This window comes from Thunnus thynnus, chromosome 13 (assembly GCF_963924715.1).
Source record: "Thunnus thynnus chromosome 13, fThuThy2.1, whole genome shotgun sequence".
NCBI classification, from domain to species: domain Eukaryota; kingdom Metazoa; phylum Chordata; class Actinopteri; order Scombriformes; family Scombridae; genus Thunnus; species Thunnus thynnus.
Window position 1 is genome coordinate 16,848,963 of NC_089529.1, and position 19,516 is coordinate 16,868,478.

The 19,516-nt window shown below is 37.8% G+C and overlaps 2 protein-coding genes and 1 non-coding gene across 3 annotated transcripts; 1 reads left to right on the top strand and 2 right to left on the bottom strand.

Annotated features, from left to right (window-relative positions):
* Positions 1-18: 18 nt before the first annotated feature.
* On the top strand, positions 19-12,675 carry aifm5 (apoptosis inducing factor mitochondria associated 5). Its single transcript, XM_067608351.1, has 18 exons — positions 19-139; positions 2,507-2,616; positions 2,896-3,005; positions 3,384-3,428; positions 5,301-5,382; positions 5,654-5,766; positions 5,860-5,946; positions 6,120-6,211; positions 6,978-7,108; positions 7,776-7,891; positions 8,020-8,091; positions 8,201-8,264; positions 8,644-8,720; positions 8,868-8,985; positions 9,311-9,409; positions 10,290-10,365; positions 10,498-10,602; positions 11,541-12,675. Exons 1-18 carry the CDS (start codon positions 27-29, stop codon positions 11,572-11,574), a joined length of 1,644 nt encoding a protein of 547 aa, XP_067464452.1. The 5' UTR covers positions 19-26; the 3' UTR covers positions 11,575-12,675.
* An 877-nt stretch (positions 12,676-13,552) lies between these two features.
* On the bottom strand, positions 13,553-16,901 carry liat1 (ligand of ATE1). Its single transcript, XM_067607098.1, has 2 exons — positions 16,351-16,901; positions 13,553-14,799 (listed from the first exon to the last, which is right to left on the bottom strand). The coding sequence occupies exons 1-2, from the start codon at positions 16,466-16,468 to the stop codon at positions 14,384-14,386; spliced, it is 534 nt and encodes a 177-aa protein (XP_067463199.1). The 5' UTR covers positions 16,469-16,901; the 3' UTR covers positions 13,553-14,383.
* Positions 16,902-17,884: 983 nt separating this feature from the next.
* trnaw-cca (transfer RNA tryptophan (anticodon CCA)) lies at positions 17,885-17,956 on the bottom strand. The gene has a single exon. It is a non-coding gene; the product is annotated as a tRNA-Trp (tRNA).
* Positions 17,957-19,516: the final 1,560 nt, after the last annotated feature.

Here is a 19,516-nt window from a genome sequence, read left to right on the forward strand (position 1 = left end):
TAAGTCAAGTGTGTGTGTGTGTGTGCATGTGTGTATGTGTGTGTTCAGCCTGTCAGGAGTTTCCGGACTCTGATCCAGATGACACCTCAGAGGAGCTGACAGAGGTGGTGTGTCTGGAGTCAGACCTGCAGGATGGACAGTAAGAGGGGGTGGGGGGGTTAATGTTGGCAACGGGCTTTTCACAACCTGGCAACCCAAACCTGTTTTTATTTATTCAGCACATTATGATAGACACACATGTAATCTGCAACCCTCTCTCCCTCTGACAAACAAAAGTTTGTGAAGTTCCTGGTTCACAATGTGGAACCTGAAAAACTGTTTTACACCTCTATTTGATATTTAAAGCATTTTAATTGTGTATGAACCATTAATCAAACGAGCAAGAGCCTACAGCCAATCAGACATGTTAGCAGCGCTGTGAGGCTCTACTTAGAAACAGTGGTGATTTGAGCTAAATGCTAACTTCAGCATGCTAATATGCTCTTATAGTGATGTTGATGTTCAGCAGATATAGTATTTACCATGTTCACCATCTTAGTTTGCGTGCTAACATTTGCTAATAAGCACAGTACAGCTGAGGCTGATGGGAATGTCATTAGTTCTGCAGGTGTTTGTTCATTGCTCCACTGGACAAAAGTGGATTTTGGAAAATTGTTGCAATTCCTGTTGAGGCCGACATGAATGTCTGCATGAAATTCCATGACTATCCGTGCAATAGACCAGTTGTTGTTGTTGAGGCATTTAACTTTGACTGACAGACCAACAACACTGACATAACAAGAGCCGCATCGTTAAAAGTTATGAGGTCCACTTACTAGCTTTTTCCAGAGCTTTCAACCACAATTCATGGTCTTCCTCAGCGGACAGGGTTTGTTGAGTCGTCATGGAGATTGCTCAATTGTCAGCTGTCGTCACGTGACCCAAGTATGAAGGAATATTGTGAGGTTGAAACCTCTGGAAAAAGCAAGTAAGTGGACCATGAGTCAAGGTATTTTGGGTCAGTTCAAGAACGAACTTTCAGCAGCTTCTTGACAAAATAGCACGTTCATTTTCTCAGCGTACAAAGAAGAAAGACACAAGCCTGTAGACATTAACAGTAATTATGACTTTTGTCCATCAGGAGCAAAGAACGTGAGACTTTTCCACGCTCTTTGTTTCCTGTTTCCTACGACCAGCCAACCTTGGTTTCTGTTAGCCGTTACCACAATAGTTCCCTAACCATGTGGTTATAATTGTAACCATAGTGACGAAAGTCCCCTAACATTAACAAAGTAGTTATTTAATCAGTTTTTCTAAATTTAACTCAAAGTATGACCTAAGCAAGTTGTTTTTGTGCCTAAACCAAACTTCAACCACAGTGTTGTCACGACATAAAACAGATTTATTCTTCCAACAGTGATTCACGGTGTAAAACATTTTTATTTGTTTTTTGTTCCTGGGTAGTCACTGTTATTTCCTAATTGCTTATGCGTAAAAAGTATAGAAAATGGCTGTTGTTCCCTTCAGACTTTGCTTTGTGAACAGGACAAGTGATATTTTGAAATTGACCTATTTCCAATGGGAAACAGGTGAATTTGCACATTTTCATTCACATATACATGATACTTTTGTTGTCACTGTTGTATAATGTTAGCATAAATACATGTTAATTTTGATTCATACGTTGTTTTTTCTGACTTTATGTGAATGAAAATGTGCAAATTCGCCAAGTACATTTCAAAATATAATTGTCCAGGTCACAAAAGCAAAGTTTGAAGGGCATAACAGACATTTTCTATACTTTTTAAGCATAAAAAAATGAGGAATTAATGCTTATTACCCAGGAACTAAAATTGTGTTACATAGTTTGAAGGACCTGACAAATGGTGTTGTCTTTTTTGACACCAGTGTGACCTCACTTCTACAGGCATGAAGATCTCAGGGACTTCTCACAGTTTGACAGTGTGCTGAAGTTTAGTGCTCAGAGATTTGTAAAGAAAACAGAGGATCTACAAGAGTCAGAGAGCAAGACATTTAACCTCTGACCAGTCAGTTTCCTCGGAGCTGCTACAACCAAAGCAATTAGCATGATAATTTGGTTAATCATGTGACATTGAGACAATTAGCCACGATATCCCAAATCACTAATGGCTTTACAGAACCAGGGAAAATGATCTGATCATTTATAAACTATAATAACGCTTCAACATCTTCTGTATAAAACTGTATATAATTAATGGTGGACGTAAGGTGGAAACATGGAAATAAATGCACAAACTTGAAAAAATATAGTTCACGGACAGAAACTAAAAAAACTCAATCAAATGTTCAGACTTAAAAATATTAAAGCTGCCATCAAAAACACACTCAATGTAAAAACTTTTTTTGAAAGATATAATATTTCATATAAAAACAGAAAATCGTATTTGTGTGTACAACTTATTGCAGTACCTGTGTATGTGTGTGTGTGTGTGTGTGTGTGTGTGTGTGTGTGTGTGTTTGTGTGCGTGCGTGCGTGTTATCTCAGGATGTTGGAGGTTGAAGTGGGACATCACAGTGTGCTGTTGACACGCAGCGAGGGCAAATACAGTGCCATCGGTAACCAGTGTACACACTATGGCGCCCCACTCAGCAAAGGTAAACTGATGAATGAGTTTGTGTACATTGAAAAGGACGAACACACCTTCAGTCTGTTTACTCACACGTTCATCTGTCGGAGCTGTTTGTTGTGATTCAGGCAGCTTCATGGAAATATGTCAGTTTTTAATCATGTTCTGCAGTTTAATAGTTTCTCTTCAATCATCTCCACCTTTGTTTTGGCCTCTACTGTAAAACAACACTAGCACGAGTATGTGAATGATGATGATGATGATGGTGTGTGTGTGTGTGTGTGTGTGTGTGTGTGTGTGTGTTCAGGGTTTATTTCAGGCAACAGAGTGCGCTGCCCGTGGCACGGCGCCTGTTTCAACGTCCAAACAGGAGATCTGGAGGAGTTTCCCGGCATGGACTGTTTACCTTGTCACAAGGTACAAACCAGAGAGAGAGACAGACAGACAGACCGACAGACAGACAGACAGACAGGCAGACAGACAGACAGGCAGACAGACAGACAGACAGGCAGACAGACAGACAGACAGACAGACAGACCGACAGACAGACAGACAGACAGGCAGACAGACAGACAGGCAGATATACAGACAAATATACAGACAGACAGACAGACAGATATACAGACAGACAGACAGACAGACAGACAGACAGATATACAGACAGACAGACAGACAGACAGACAGACAGGCAGACAGACAGGCAGACAGACAGGCAGACAGACAGACAGACAGACAGGCAGACATTTTGCTTTTGACATTTGCTGTCATTTTAATTTGTCTTTTTCTCTTTTGAAGGTCAAAATTCAAAACAGCAAAGTGTATGTGTCTATAAACAAAAGGGTAAGTATGTTCACCTTTTTGGTTTTCAGTTGATGTTACTTCTCCTCAAAGTCATGCTGCTGCTTTTTGTCTTACTACATGAAATGTGACATGAAATGTTCTCTGTGTCAGTGTTCAAAGTGAAAATAAGGGCATGTGGCAAATGTTTTTTGTGATGGCTAATTTATTTATATCTGACTGAAATATTTTGTGTTTGTATTCAATATTTTCATCAGTATTTTTCACTTGAAGTCATTAAAACTCTCCTGAAACCCAGATCAATGTAATTAATTTAGGTGGGTTAGCAACTCTTTCACATAAAAACTCTTCAGAACAACTAAAAAATGACATAACATATAATGTGCACATACAGTGTGCAAAAACAACAGGTGTGCAGGTTTGATTTTATTGATATCCAACATTTACATTGCAGACGCAGGCACGACAATCAAGCCTTAGTGGACAGTGACTCAAAAAGAGAAGTGGTACAAATTCTCAAGTAGCTGATCAGGTACAAGCGCAATGAGAAAGAGCGCTAGACAGAACAAATACCATAAACAACAAGAAAGCAGATTGTTGCACTGCAGGTGAAAAAGCTGAAGTGTTGAGGTAGAGCAGACTGTATGGAGCTGAGTAGGTTTAAAGGGTCTGTAAACCCTCACAGGTGTTTCCAGTTAATCTGGTTGATTAGAGTTGGGCCTAACTATGCCGGGATTTCATTGTGGTCACCAAACTCTGAGCCTGTGTCTGAAATCACTTCCTATTTACTATGTAGTGCCCTATATTTACAGTCCGGCATTCTATTTAGGAGTCTACTCTGAGTGTTAAAGTCCAGATGAAACGTCATTTTGAGAGCATCTAACTTCCGTATCGAGACGTATTTCTGAGTGAAACAGGACAGACAGGCGGGACGTAACGTTTGGAGGAATTTGATTGGTGGATGTCATGATATTATTGGTTGAAATTGGTTGGTTCAAGCCTACATAAGCACACGTCATATTTTGTTTTACAGGAAAAAAACATGATTAGATTTTGATATAAGAATACAAAGAAATTTTTTTTGTATTTTTTTGGCATATATTGTTAAATAGATGCACAATATGAACAGTAATGTGATCTAAAAGGGTTAAAAAGGCATTTTTCATTTCATCTCGACATTAAACGAATGCTCTCTATAGTGGCCTCACAATTTCTAACAATAGAGTAAAAAAGTAGTGTCCAATCAATCTCACATTATAGTCGTGCAACACTGATCAATATATGTCAATAAGTGTCAGAAATCTAACTATTGAACACACTAATAAGTGTCTTTACATAGACAGCAGTAAAGTGAATGAGAGAGTCATTTCAGATCACAATGTCTGCTGTTAAAAAGCCCTGTAACAATACGATAAAGATGTACGTTGTCTCACAGCTGCAACAAACAGGAGAGTGACGGTTGGGCATGTCTGTCCAGTACCATCTGTACACACACACACACACACACACACACACACACACACACACACACACACACATACACACACACACACACAGAGTCATGAGAAGATGTTTAATCAGGAAAAATGAGTGAAAACATCTGAGTGAGCGGACTGTGTGGCTGTGTAGAAGGATTTAAAGACCAATATTAGTCAAAAAATTCAATAAGTTTCTAAAGTTTAGTGACTCTGGAAGAGTCAACAACAGAAAACTGAAATTGGAATGTAAATAAATTGAATTTCTTATAGTTATCAGCAATCAATAATATAAACTACATGTAGGAATACTGTATTTAAAATACACTGTAGGTGACAAACATCACATCCTTCATATTTTGGATTATTATTACTTGTATATAATTGCTAAATCTTCCTGTTGAGGTGTTGATGATGGTGTGTTTTATACGTGATTCAGACTCTGCGGCAGGAGAAAAGAATAAAGAATATGGGAGCTGCAGTACCAGGAGTCACTCACACTGTTCTCCTGCTGGGAGGAGGTGAGTGTGAGCTACTCCACATGTGTGTATATCTGTGTGTATTTGTGTTGTTGTCATTAATGCATTTCTGTACTTACAAGTATCGGTTGAGCAGAGCTGCTATTATTTTTATGTTTACAAGCCTTGCCCTACTGTTAAAGTGTCACAGTGCCACTTTATTAACGGCTAATTTATAGGCTTGACTGTTTTATGTGCAGTATAACGGCCTCTGGTGCGAGGCGGTGTGTGTTCTCAGTGAGTGTGATGGTGTGTTCACTCTCTGCAAGCACAGGGGCTGCGTCGTTGATCTGCGCTGAGACTCTGCGGCAGGAAAACTTCAGCGGCAGGATCATCATGGTCACCAGAGACGACCTTTTACCTTATGACAAAACCCGACTCAGCAAGGTGCTGCAGAGAAAATTACATGATGGCCGGTCATGAATATGTGTGAAATGACCACTGTTACCTAAACACGAACACCCTGCACCCATCTTACAGGTAATGAATGTCGAGAGCGACAGTATTCTGCTGAGGAGGATGGAGTTTTACCATCAGTACGACATCGAGGTGTGGCTCAGGAAAGAAGTGAGTCCTTTATCTCCTGTTGTGACTATATTATGCAATTAATTTTGAATACCGGCCACATACCGTTCTTATCTTGTCTTGGGACTGATTGGTGGACAGATGAGGAGCTGAGTGCAGATAGATTCATGATGACTGATGATGTGAGATTAACCGGACTCTCGCTGTCTTGATAGGCCCTGTCTGTGGACACAGACAAGAAGACGGTCTCGTTTGATGACGGTTCAGTCCAGAGTTATGATCAGCTCCTCATCTCAACGGGCTGCAGGTGAAGACAAATACACACACACATACACACACACACACACACACAAACACTGAACATGTGTGTGTAAACATTTCATTCGAAACCAGGGCAACAGAACCCCTAAATGTGCAAATGTGCAGAGCAAAAATTCATTAATGTATCAGATAAACTTGGTGCAGTGTGATTCTTATGGAAATGGTGAATATAAAAAGCAAAAGACAACATATTATAACTTTGGGATATACTCTCTGATTTAAATCTCATTTGTATAAACCTGCATCTCTGCATCATGTGGTCTTTTTCTGCGTCTCTTTAAACTCCTTTGATTAACTTGGGTCATCTTTACGGATCAAAACACCTCTTTATCTCAATCATTTCTGTCATATTCTTGTTTTCCTTTAAAGCGCTTTGTAATTTGGTTTTGAAATAAAATATATTATTTGTTATAGAGGCCCACAAATCCAAAAATGTCCCGAAAATATGCCATTTGTCATATTCACAAAGTTTGTTTTTGTGGGAATTTGTCATCCTGGGAACGTTATCACACCAACTTTGGCATTTTTGTGTACTTACGGAGTGTATATTTAGATATTTAATTCATGACAAACAAAATGAACACCTACATGGTTACGTGGGCTTTAACATCTAGCTAGATAGTTAGATTGTTCAGAACATACAAGAGTTGATGTTATGACTGTACATTAACTTTGTATAAGTGAGGTGGTCGTTGCTGGAGAGGCGCTACACTGCACTGCTTATGAACTGGTTTGTCTGGTCTGTCCTTTAGAGCAAAAGGTCTTGATCTTCCTGGCATGAAGCTGGACAACGTCAGGATGCTGGAGACACCAGAGGACGCCCGGCAAATCCACTCAGCCTGTCTGGGCTGCAACGTCGTCCTCGTGGGAACCTCTTTTGTTGGTACAAATGTTTTCAGTTTGTGCAAAAGATGCATCTACTTTTATATTAGTCTGGACTGGAGATGTGCAGGATTAACAGCAGATCTACTGTAATGGTTTATTTCATCCTGAAATACAGATAAAGAGTTTTATGAGTTAAGAATATAGAGAAAAGAAATATATTATTTTTGAATTCAATGGAAATAATTTAAAGTTTTTCATTTTAGGTTTTCATTCATTAGTTTTATTTCTTTTAGCCCCAAAAGCGACGAAATGCAGTAAAAAGTTAACAGATGAGTCAAAAATGTAACTGGATACATCAGTAAATAAAATATTAAAAGGAAAGTACATAAAAAATAAATATAAAGCTTAATACTTCACCTTTAACCTCCAGCTAGATGGTAAAAAAATTGATTTCTTCTTCCTTTACCACCACATTAGTTTGATACATTTTTTTCCCCATATAAATTTCACATTTTCGTAGTGCTTATATACAATTATATTTATTTTTACACTCAGTTTCAACAGTTGAACTAAGTATTATTTATTCATATATACAGTTATATTTTTGACTTAACTACCTTTTGTCAGTTTTGAGGCTCCATACAGTCGTAGTTTTTATAGGTTTGAAATCTGTTTGATTTTCATTTCAATATTCGCTACTTCACCTTTGCTGACTTTTTTTTCAGGCATGGAAGTCGCATCTTATTTGATAGACAAAGCTTCCAGTATCACAGTAATCGGCAGCAGCGAGCTGCCGTACCAGAACACACTGGGTCCTGAAATCGGTAGAGTCACTATGATGGTGAGCGAGAGAGAGAGAGAGAGAGAGAGAGAGAAAGAGAGAGAGAGTCTTGTATTAAATCCTCACATTACTTTGATCCTTTGGTCCTTTCATTTTATCCTTTATTTACTTGTCTGTTGTTCCTGCAGATGCTGTCGGAGAAAAATATAAGATTCTTCATGAACGACAACGTGACAGAGGTCAGAGGTGTGAACGGCAAGGTAACGTGAGAAAACATACACAAAAATACACACATTCAGACCTGAATATTATACATACATTTATATTTTACTTAAGAATATCAGTTCTTAGTGTCCTCTCTCCCTCAAGGTGAAGGAGGTCACGCTTAAAAGTGGAAAAGTTATACCAGCTGACGTTTTGATTGTTGGTATCGGTAAGTGCAGTGCAGACATTGTTCCCTTTATTACTACTAAATATCGTCAATTACTATCAATGTTTTATAGTAAATTAAAGATATTTGTTGAGTCAGTAACTATATTTGATTATCATTGATAGTTGTATAAACATGCACTATTATAACATCTGACTGACAAAGAGTACTGTCGCTGTTTTATGATTCTTTGGAGTGTCATTTATTATTTTGCTGCAGCAGCTTGAGTTTTCTTTGTAATTGTATCATATTTTTTAATGACAAACAAACAACCGTGATGGATTTCATATTTCAGAACAATGAGATAGATGAGAAAAACAGCTCAGCAGTATTTGTCGAAAATCTGCTCAACCACTTCTGTCTTGCTCCTCTCTCCCTACAGGCATCATTCCTAACTCAGAGTTCCTTCGGGGCAGTAAAATACAGATGGACTCAAAAAACTTTGTGACAGTCGACAAGGTCAGCGAGCAACCTGCTGTTCAGCTGCTCATCTGGATCTCATTCTCATTCCCATGACCTTCATTTCTTAATAAATCCTCGTCAGATTAATCCGTATATTCCGCACCGTTGATTTATCAGTTGTCTCCTTGTGTCTTTCTTCTGCAGTACATGCGCACCAACATCCCCGAGGTGTTCTGTGGAGGTGACCTGGCCACCTTCCCCCTGGCGATGGCCAAAAACCGGCTGGTCAACATTGGACACTGGCAGATGGCGCAAGCACATGGTAACGTAGTACCAATGTAAATGTAGTCACAAACTCCTAAACTGCTTGACAAAGCAATACAATACGAAAGCACTCAACTTTTTTATGATATAATGTAAATCTTTTAGTGTCACAGTGGTTCAGACTTCAGGGAAAGTAGAGCACTTCCAACATGAATATTATATACAGACTACTATTTAAATACCAAATACTGCTCTGAGTCGATACTAAACCCTTATTATCTATTCTTTTTAATCTATTATCTGTTTAATATCTGTGTCTATAATATCTTGCATAGTTGTATTTCCATTTGAACTGTAATGGGTTTTTTTTTATTGTTGTTAAGGGAGGATAGCAGCTCTGAACATGCTGGATAAACCAACTGAACTCAATTCAGTTCCTTTCTACTGGACCGTCCTACTGGGTAAAACCATCCGATATGCAGGTCGGCACCTCCCACTACACACACACACACACACACATATAAATATTTGTTTGTGCGTATCTTTGTAATTGATAATAATGCTGAGTTCAGCCACACCGAGAGGGCTTCATAGTCACATGATTGAATTTGTCGCAGCACTATTTAGACACAAACTCTGCCCCCCCACATGTGATACAGATACAGGAAACGGGACCTCGCTAACTGTAAACCTTTAATCAAAGAGCAAATTTTAAAATGCTCTGCCAGCCAGGGACGGATTATGAAACAATGGGTCCCTGGCACAGAAATACAGTATATATGGCTTCCGCTTCTACCAAGCAGAACGTCACCATGAACGCCACAGACTGAGCCGTGTCACTTGCAGTTGTTTCACGTCTTTGTCAGCGATATTTCGCTGGTTCAGCATAACTCTAAAGTGCTGCTATTGGTAGAAAAGAGCACCTGAAACTTAAGAGAGGTTGTCTAAACGCTGCCCAAAGCTTCATGTCAAACAGATCCACATCTTAAACCTAAACTATAAGACTCTGTACGCAATATTATATGAAACTATCTAAGGAAACCTTTGATACAGGTTATATCACTCTGGAGGGAATCATGTTGGACTCAGGAGCCAAAAACATGCTCAGGACATCCCTACATGTGACTGAGCCCTTTGACCTTTCAACAAAAAATGTCATTTCACGCAGATTCTTTAGCATGGGGCCCCCTGAGCCCTCGGGCCCCTAGGCCTTTAACCAGTAATCTAGTCTATGACGCCACCCAAAACTCCTGCTGCTCAATAACTTACTGAATTAGCGCTGAATCCTACGCTGACAGATTTTGGATTGCAGGGCTTATCACCAACAAATGTAACTCATGTGTTTGTTGTGTTTGTGTGCAGGCTATGGGGAGGGATACACTGAAATTGTAATGAAAGGAAACTTTGAGGACAGGAGGTTCCTGGCATTGTACATCAAGTAAGAAAAACTGCCACTGTCCTAAACAAACAAACAAAGAATAAAAAACATATATTATTCTCAATGTAATATTGGATAAAATCCTAAAATATGTATGTTTTGATATGTTTATGTAATGCTTTTTTCCAATAGGAATGATGAGGTCATAGCGGCAGCAAGCCTAAACTACGACCCTGCGGTGTCTGCGGTAGCTGAGAGGTTCGCAGCAGGAAAAGTCATCACAAAGAGAGAAGCTCAGTATGTAACATCTCTACATTTTTATGCCACTTTGTTTTCTATGTTTTCCATGTTTTATCATTTTAGCCTCATATTAACAAAGTTTTAGCTAATTCTGTCCTTCACTCACTCGACTTATTAGGGTTTGGTGACAGTAAGGACTAGAGAGGGTATGTTTGTTTACAATAAACAAACAAAAAGACATTTTATAATGTTTGTGACCAGGAAGTTGGAGTCTGCAGCTTGTATTCTTACAGATTAATAAGATAACTGATTAGAACAACGTCCCTCAGAAACATCCACTGCAGAGAAGTGATGAAGCTCTGAAATCATAATTTTGGGTTCTTTGTTTTGAACAAAACATCAGCATTCTTCCTGCAGCAGCTACGTCATCGTGTGTTATGGATTCTTTCCACTTTATAGCTTCTACATATGTAAGGTGATGATGTTTTATAAATATGTGAGGAGGAGTTGTGGTAAAGTTTTTGGGATCATGTTCTGCAACAGTTTAATTTTATATATATATATATTGTAAAATGTTTCAAAATGGTGTTTAAACAGGATCTTTGTTTGAGGCGTCATTTTATAAGATTTTAATGGACACCTGCCAGCCAATCAGAAATGAGTATTCCCCAGACATTTTTAATTAATTATTGAAAACAAATGAGGTTATAAGCCACATGATTTCAGACTTAAATGACACCAGTGATGTCGTTGGTGCTGGTGTTTCTCAAAAGACCATATTTCCCATAAACCCTGTTGCTTCCTGTCACTTGCCTCCTTCTCAGCGTCACTCCTCATGCAGTTTTTAGTCTGTTTCTTTACTTTATTGACCAAAAATTTGAAAACAGACGGACAGATAGAAGAAATAGTGACACAATCAAGTCAATAACAACAAATGCATCAATTGATATTAATCCATATAAAAGCACAGCGTCTCTTCTTCCTCTTCCTGACAGATCGGATACCCTTAGCTGGCTGCAGCTGTCCTGATCTACGCTTTCCTCCGCTCATCTGCTTCAGCACATCATCATCATCATCATCCGTACGACGCTGACACTCAGCCAGACCGTGCTTCATCGGTCTCTTCGTCAACCCGCCGCCCTCACCGAGGACAAAGCGTTTCAGAGACGTTTGATTCGGTAGAGACAGACTTCACTGATGGTGTCACGAAGAAATTTTTACAGTTCAGTGTTTTGGATGCAGGTTGTGTGGATTCAAACTGTCCGTCATACAGTCAGTGTTCATGTGAGGACGACTCCAACATGCAAACAACAGATACCTCAGACGCATGCAGATTTTTGGGACTTTTAGCTTCTTTTTAAATCTTAATATTTTTTATTATTTTATTAGATTTTTTGTTTTAACTTTATGGCTTTATGTCTTGGGGGGGGAGTATTTCAGTTAACAGTCCAGAGATGTCACATTTAAGATGCCTCAGTATGTTTCTCTGCTTTCATATTTAAAAAGGTGGCGTAAGCTGCCTTTTACTTGGATGGGGTCGCTGGAAAAAAACACAAGTGACCTTAATGCCCACTGCGGCTGTGTACGTGGTCTGGTCAGTGAGTGGGAGGGGGGATTAGGAGAACAGAGGGGGGAGCGTTCAGCCCTTTGAAGCAGAGATGCTGAAATAGGCAACGGTGACAAAACACACCAACAGGGAACAATAGGCCTTTCGACAGACAGCACACACAGGCGGTGTGACAAAAGAAATGCTGCGTTTTTCTCTCTTTCCCTCCATCTCTGCTGGTTTATCACTGTTTTTTTTTTTTTTTTTACTTCACACCTCTCTTTCCACCTCGCCATGTACTTTTAGCTTCACTCTCAGTGCCCTTCCTGTCCACAGTACGCCTCAGTTCACTGTATCCACCGTTCAACTGGTGCCAGTTATTATATTTTAGGTTTGCAGGTGTCAATGGCTTATATTTTGTACAAATGTTGTATGTAAAAGATTTGAACTTTTTTTTTTGCCAAACATGACGAGACAACTCGTTTTTCTTCCTTGTAAGAAGCAAGTTTAACATTATTTAGATGATGATCTGCATTTAAACTTGATTCACACTCATGTTAATGGGAGTGAGGAGGTGGATAAAATATTCTATCATGCTAAATGCAGTTTTATACAACAATATTGATATTTACTGTGATAAAATACATTTTCTGTATTGAGAAGTTGTTAATTGATAGAATAACCAGACAGGAATCTTCTATTTTGGCGAATAGAGCAAATTAAATACCTGAAAAGTCTTCTTTTATACCAAGGTATAAAAAGTATGACGAAATATCATGTTATTCAAAATAACGGTCACAGATTATTAAGGAGAGACATGGCACATTTCCACTCTTAAGCTAGTTGTAAAATCATTTCAATCTTTCTGTTCATCTTACTGGAAAAATGCAACACTGACTTTCCTGTAAGCTCACATCTCTCAGAGAGAACTAACAACTTATTCAGAGCCCAAATACACTGTTCAATAATTTAATGATGTAAAAACAAAACAAACAAAATGAAATTTCTTTTCTCTTGGATTTAGTTAAACATTGAATTTTGGTAGAATTTGTTGTTGCATCTTATAAAATCAATAAGATAAGTTTCAATGCTGAATATCAGATGCTGAGGAAGAAATAATAGAGATTGTACTTGTCATTTAAACTTATTTGTCTTGTGTTCCACTTTGTTCATGCATAAAAAATCTCAGGCACAACTATTTTGTCTCTGTTTTGTTTGTTTTTTTCATTCATTGACTCATCAGTTTTGGAGCAGCTGATTCACACAGTGAAAACACAACTTTTCTGCCATCTATCGTCGAGCAGAGGTAGCGTTTCCAAGAACAACAAAACCACAAATGATCTTTCCCTCTGTGTAAGTTTAGTTTATCATTACAAAAAGAGCAACATCATTTGTTTCCTCTCTAACTTGGTTTTAAATAAGATGTTAAATTGTCTTTATGTTACTACATTTGCACGAAAAGACACCAGACAGACACAGCAGCAGTGATTCAGCACTTTGTCAGGATAAAAGAATATTAACACACTAGTGCTGCTGCCATTCAGTGACAAGAGCTGCAGGACATAAGGAGAAAGAAAGAAAAGCAACAGAGGTTCAGGATGGATTCAGGACTTTGCACATTAGCTCACTGGTCCATCAGGTCAGACAATATGCTTATAACAGTTTGAACTTTTAAACATATTTTATTAGACGGAGTGACAACATACAGGAGAAGCGCATTGTTACAATTAAATTTCAGTTTTAATGAAACATCTACTCTGTTGGAGGCTTTCTGGGTATTTTTGTGAGAAAAAAAGGAGAAAAAGAAAATTGCTCACCTATATTTAAAAGTTCATAAGAAGTTCAAAAGAAAGGTCATGTGACCTCCCCTCCCGTGTATTTAACCCTCCTCTACCTCACGGACCTGTGAACAGGCAGATGTGAGGAGGGTGCAGTGGTATTAGCCTGATTAGGTTTCAGTCCTCAAAGATCCACTTTGGGTCTTTTCTGGAAGCGTTACATAATTTAGAGGCACAAGATAAACTGTTCAAATCCTCTATTAAGTTTTTAACAGGTATCTTGAACAGGAGGAGGTCAGACAGCTGTTGATATGTGTGATATGTGTGATATGTGTTTTGTACCTGACAGTATATCTATCTGGTGTTTTTATTGAATCAGAAACATGTTAAATTTTTCTTCAGTCCAACATCTTGACGGGGCCCAGTGGCCACAGTGGCTTCATCTGTTTTTAACTGAACTAACAGCATAAAAATTATACTGTAAATGAACAAGACTCTCATTTTCTTCTTTAATTCAATCAGCACTCAGATGCGGTGATGATGACACAGACCTCTGTTGCTCAGAAGCCTTTTTCTCTTTGTCCTCTTTAGGAAAAGTCTGTCTCAGTGTATCCTGCGTTTCCTTTAACAGAGCCTCTCTGTGTGCGATGTAACGCTGCCGCCTGTTGGCCCTGTACAGCTCCAGCCTCTTCTCCTCAGCCTGGGGGTCCTCCAGCACTCCCTCCCACCTCAGGCTCTCCCTGGCCTGGGCGCTGAGCTCTGACACATACCCCTGCGCCGGAGCCACACTGCCACTGGTTTTGTTTGTTGCCGTCAGCCGAGCCGGTGAACCCTTGGGGTGTTTCTTGCTCCTGCGGCCGCTGCCAGTGAGCCACTCTCCATCCTTCGTAGTGGTGGCTCTGAGCTTGGACAGCTCAGTCTGACGTTTCTCTGCAGAGAGCAAACATAAACATGTAGGCGCATGAACACTAACAGATTTCAGGGTTTAGATTACTAATGACTCCCTATGGAGTTGGAGGGATAATGGCTTGGTTTACAGTAAAGAGCTGTAATAGGCCGGTGAGCGGCGGCGACACTGGGATCCTGTTCTCTAATGACCTATTCAATCTCACAGGGAAGCAGCAACACATGACCCTCGTACTTATGTTTACATTGTGTACAGAAACAAGACCTTCATTTGTAATTCAAATGATTGTTTTTCAGGCTTCTCATTATATGACAGTTTATACGTGAATACTTTCTGTGCTCTTTGGCAACATTTACTCCACCAGGAACACTGTATGTATTTCATGGTCTGCTTCTCAAAGATCTGCTTTTAATAGAGATTGTGACACAGTAATCTAATTTCCTTTAAAGAAGCCTGAGGTCTCAAATCTATTTCTCAATCCTCCATTTTTATGACAGTAATGCAGGATTTCATTGTTCGACATTCAAAGTTGTTTTTTTCTTTGACTCAACAGTTTGAAGCCATTAAAATAAGAATTTAAAGCTCTTAAATGACTGGAAGGATGCTAAATACTTACATGATAAAGACTTTTGTGTGTATAGGAGGCTGCATAAACCAGCCAATGAGCTCTTTTATAGCTTAGTGGAAATAAATCTATAACACAATGGTTATGAATGAAAACAGCAGGCATTAACTTTACTGTAGTGTAGTCAAAAATGAGATTTCTGCTGGTATTTTTGTACTTAATTAGACAAAAAGAGCAGTAAAATGTATGTTTTTTGTTTTTTCTTTTGCAAGCTATGAACTGTAAAAAGAATTAATTCTGAAGAACGGTACTTTTTGCTAATTATTGTTGATAACTTGTCACTATTTTCAATGGTTCAACCATTCTGTTGGTTTTAAACTTATTTAAATATCGTATTACTTATGAATTATGTTTTGTATAACCTCAACATGCACACTAACTACTATAATAGGGAAAGTAATTACAATATTCCCTTGAGAATATAAATGATAAGTTCAGTTGGGGCTGCAACTAATGGTTAATTTCTGATTGATGTGTCAATTGGTTCTTGATTATCTATTAGTCTATTAGTCAACAGTAGGAAACTCAAAATATTCCATTTAAAATTGGCACTATAGTGCCAGTATCTCAAAGTGGTGCTCACTTACTTTATTAAAGTAAAATATTTGTCCACCTTTAAATAAAAGAGGACAAAAACTGATTAATATATAAACTATGTTATAAACTATGACACATGATTAAAAATTAAACTACAAACAGTAAATAAAGTACAAACAGTAAAGTACCTCTTACAAATGAATGCTTCAGTAATAATTTATACAATTAAAATATAAAGTTACACTGACTGGATGCATTCTGCTACATAATGAGTCGTTATTTTAATAAAGTACACTTTGTTGGTAATGTTTAGGTACTTTAATAGGACTTTTATGGATTATTTTTACATTGTGGTGTTGCTACACTTGTAAATAGGATCTGAATACTGTTGTTTTTACTGTAACTTCTTTACCTGCATCTTCTGGAGGAGTGTTGGAAGCGGTGGCTTTCTTTCTTTTCTTCTTTTTCTTCTTCTTATTGTCTGTGTTCTTGGATGTCTGGAGCAGCTTACAGTTTTGGTCTTCTGGCATGCTGCTAATTGGTTGTATCTCTACACACACTGGGTGCTGAAGAGAAGGTCTGTATGGGCTAAACAAGCTCACAGAGTCCGAGGACGTTCGTGACGATCTTCTCGGGATTTACAATAACGGTCATGAAGACATAAACTGCAGAAAAAGAAATGTAAATGAGCTTTAACGCTGAACACAGAGAGCTGTAAATCTTCGTTTCCTCACAAGAAGTTGGGCTGCACAGCGAGTATCGGCGGCTGTTATTGCTCTTCAGTCCCGAGACAAACTGTTTTAACTCTAGTGGTTTCAAACAACTAAGTTTATAAGCCTACATTGCGCAAAAAGGCAGAGAAAAGTGTAAAAAAAAAACTGGATACTCCATCGCTTGTTTTGATATTTGTTCCGGGATCAGAATCACGCTCAGCCGCCGCGTTGCCCAGTGACGCGTATCCATGGCAACAGGACACACCTCCTCACAGAAGAGACACGTGTTGATTTAACAGCTAACTAAGTTTCACTTTTACCCAACGAAAACATGTCAAAAACGTTGTTTTCTTGACATTTTTAAAGTTCTAAAAAACGAAAACTGTATTTGTTCCGGTTAATACTGTAAATGTTTCCTGTGTGCAAACATTTAGCATGCTCTGGTTGACAGTTGACTCTTTATTTCCTTTATTTATGTTCATCATTTAGGGATGAATACACCGTGTGGATACACTTACAGAACAAATGGAAAACAAAACAGTACAAGACATAATAATACATAACACAACAATAACAAAACAAACAACAAACAAGAAACTAAGTCACAAAAACATAAGTTACAACCTTAGACACAATCGAAAGAAAACTGGTCAGTCTATAAAGGAACAGTGAGCATTACTGAAAACAATAATTTGTTTTAAGATGAGAAAACAAAACATTTTTGAATAAGCCTAATGATTATTATTGGTTAATAATCATTTAGCTATTATTGGTTATTATACAGATTTCATTTTTTAAATTGTTTTAATTGTACTGTACATATATATCCCGTTAATACACACATGTAGTTTATTTACACTCAAATTTATATCTACATTAGCATTCATACTTCTATTTATATTCTGCTTTTTTTAAACACACATAGTTTTTTTTTTATCATGTCAATATGAGTACATAGTCTACCTCCACCACACCCTTATAAATTCCCTACAGTTATGTTTTTGTTTATGTTGACTGTTTAATGTTCATATTTGTTGCTTGGTTTCTGTTGACATCTGGACCACATTGAATTCCTTTCAGCCCACTTACTTCCCGGCGAATAAATGTGATAGTGGTTTTGGACTGCTCAGCAAATACGCTTGAATTGGACACAAACACAAGATTTATACGTGAACACCATTCAAATTTATAAGGTCTACATAACCCTTTTCTTTCTGGCCAAAGCAAAGTTTTTGACCCCGACGTGATTTGAACACGCAACCTTCTGATCTGGAGTCAGACGCGCTACCGTTGCGCCACGAGGTCCGATGCAAAACGCACTAATATTTTGACAAGTACCCCACGATTTATTTATTACAAAACGAAACTGGATTTAAGACTATTGTATTTACACTATTGAATATTGTGAATATACCGTATTTACAGAATGACATAAGAATTATTTTTTTTATCTCTAATGTTTAGATTTTATCACTGAGTGGAAGTAACTCATATTTACTGTAGTAATTACTGTAGGTAGATATTCTCCCTCATCACTGACTCAGACTGCTGCTGTTTAATTTATTAAATTAATTTGGTATTTATTATAATCTCAATGCTGGATTATATCATTTTGTAGCTACATAATAGTTGGTCTGAAGATCTGAGAGCAGCTGAAAGAGTTGATATCTTTAAACGTCAACTTAAAACCCCTTTAACCTTTAACCTGGCTTTTGATTAAAAATGATTTATAGACATTATGTACTTTATTTTAATCACTTACTTTATTGTATTCATGTTGTAAAATTTTATCTTATTATATATATCCTCCCTATTGATTTTATTTGTCTTAGTTTCTTAGTTTAATTTATCTAGTTTTTAATCTAGTTTTTATTTCACTCTATTTCATGTTAATTATTGTTTTTGAATTTATTTTATTTTATTACATGTTCATATTTTTTATTTCTCATGTGCATTAGTCTCAAATAGTTTTCCTGTTTCCTGTGTTTTGTCTTATTATTGTCAGTGAAACACTTTGAGTTGCACTAACCTGTATGAAAAGAGCTACAAATAAAGTTTGATTGATTGATTGATTGATGTAGGCTAAATAATATTAGACATTTTCTCTTCTAACAGCTCTGATACCAGCTGTTCAAGCAGGAATCTGGCTTTAAATTATACTCTTTTCCTCCTGTTCCCCCTTAAAAACATTTATTTTTTATACTCTACTTTTAGTTTTGTTGAAGTTTTCATGTCTTCTCAGCTTTGTCTAGGTTGTCGAGGGTTAAGCCCTCAGAGACATGTAATACTGGGTTATTTAAGCTTGACTGTCATCAGTCATTGGGACTACATAAATGACCTCTAGTTCATTTACTAGAAAATTTCAACTGTCATCACAGGGAAATAATATCTCAACAGGAGCAAGCAAACATGATCATCAGATAAAACCAGAGCACAGTGAAACCTGTTGGTCTTAACTATTTTAAGCTTGGATAAATTTGGACAATGCCCTTCAGATACTGATGAGTACTCTGAGTCAGTTAGACAGACGTAGTCGGCCTTTAGCTGAAGCCAGAATAATAACTGACAAGGAGGAGATGATTATCAGTGCACATGTGAAAGATCATAAATATAGAAATGTACATTCTGTTTAACCTTATTTTGAAAATGAAAAATACTTCTGAGTGAATTTTTGTCTGCAACATTTTAAACTAAATTTAAACCTGTAATGTCTGATTTTGGCCACTTGGGAGCAGCGGAAACACGATGTGAACACAACACTGACATATCATCACTTTTTAAGTTGATTTCGTGAACTTGTTAACAAACAGTTGCCTGTTTAGACATCAAGCAGATACACAGCGACATTAGCTTTCATTTGGAGTT

What these genes read in the sequence shown, in the direction of transcription:
- aifm5 (XM_067608351.1), top strand. Translation starts at nt 27, where the DNA reads ATGTGTGTATGTGTGTGTTCAGCCTGTCAGGAGTTTCCGGACTCTGAT. An exon ending in ACAAAACCCGACTCAGCAAG is followed by an intron (nt 5,767 to 5,859) that starts GTGCTGCAGAGA and finishes CCCATCTTACAG; the next exon opens with GTAATGAATGTCGAGAGCGA. An exon ending in GCAGATGGCGCAAGCACATG is followed by an intron (nt 8,986 to 9,310) that starts GTAACGTAGTAC and finishes ATTGTTGTTAAG; the next exon opens with GGAGGATAGCAGCTCTGAAC.
- liat1 (XM_067607098.1), bottom strand. Translation starts at nt 16,468, where the DNA reads ATGCCAGAAGACCAAAACTGTAAGCTGCTCCAGACATCCAAGAACACA. An exon ending in CACTCCTCCAGAAGATGCAG is followed by an intron (nt 14,800 to 16,350) that starts GTAAAGAAGTTA and finishes TGCTCTCTGCAG; the next exon opens with AGAAACGTCAGACTGAGCTG.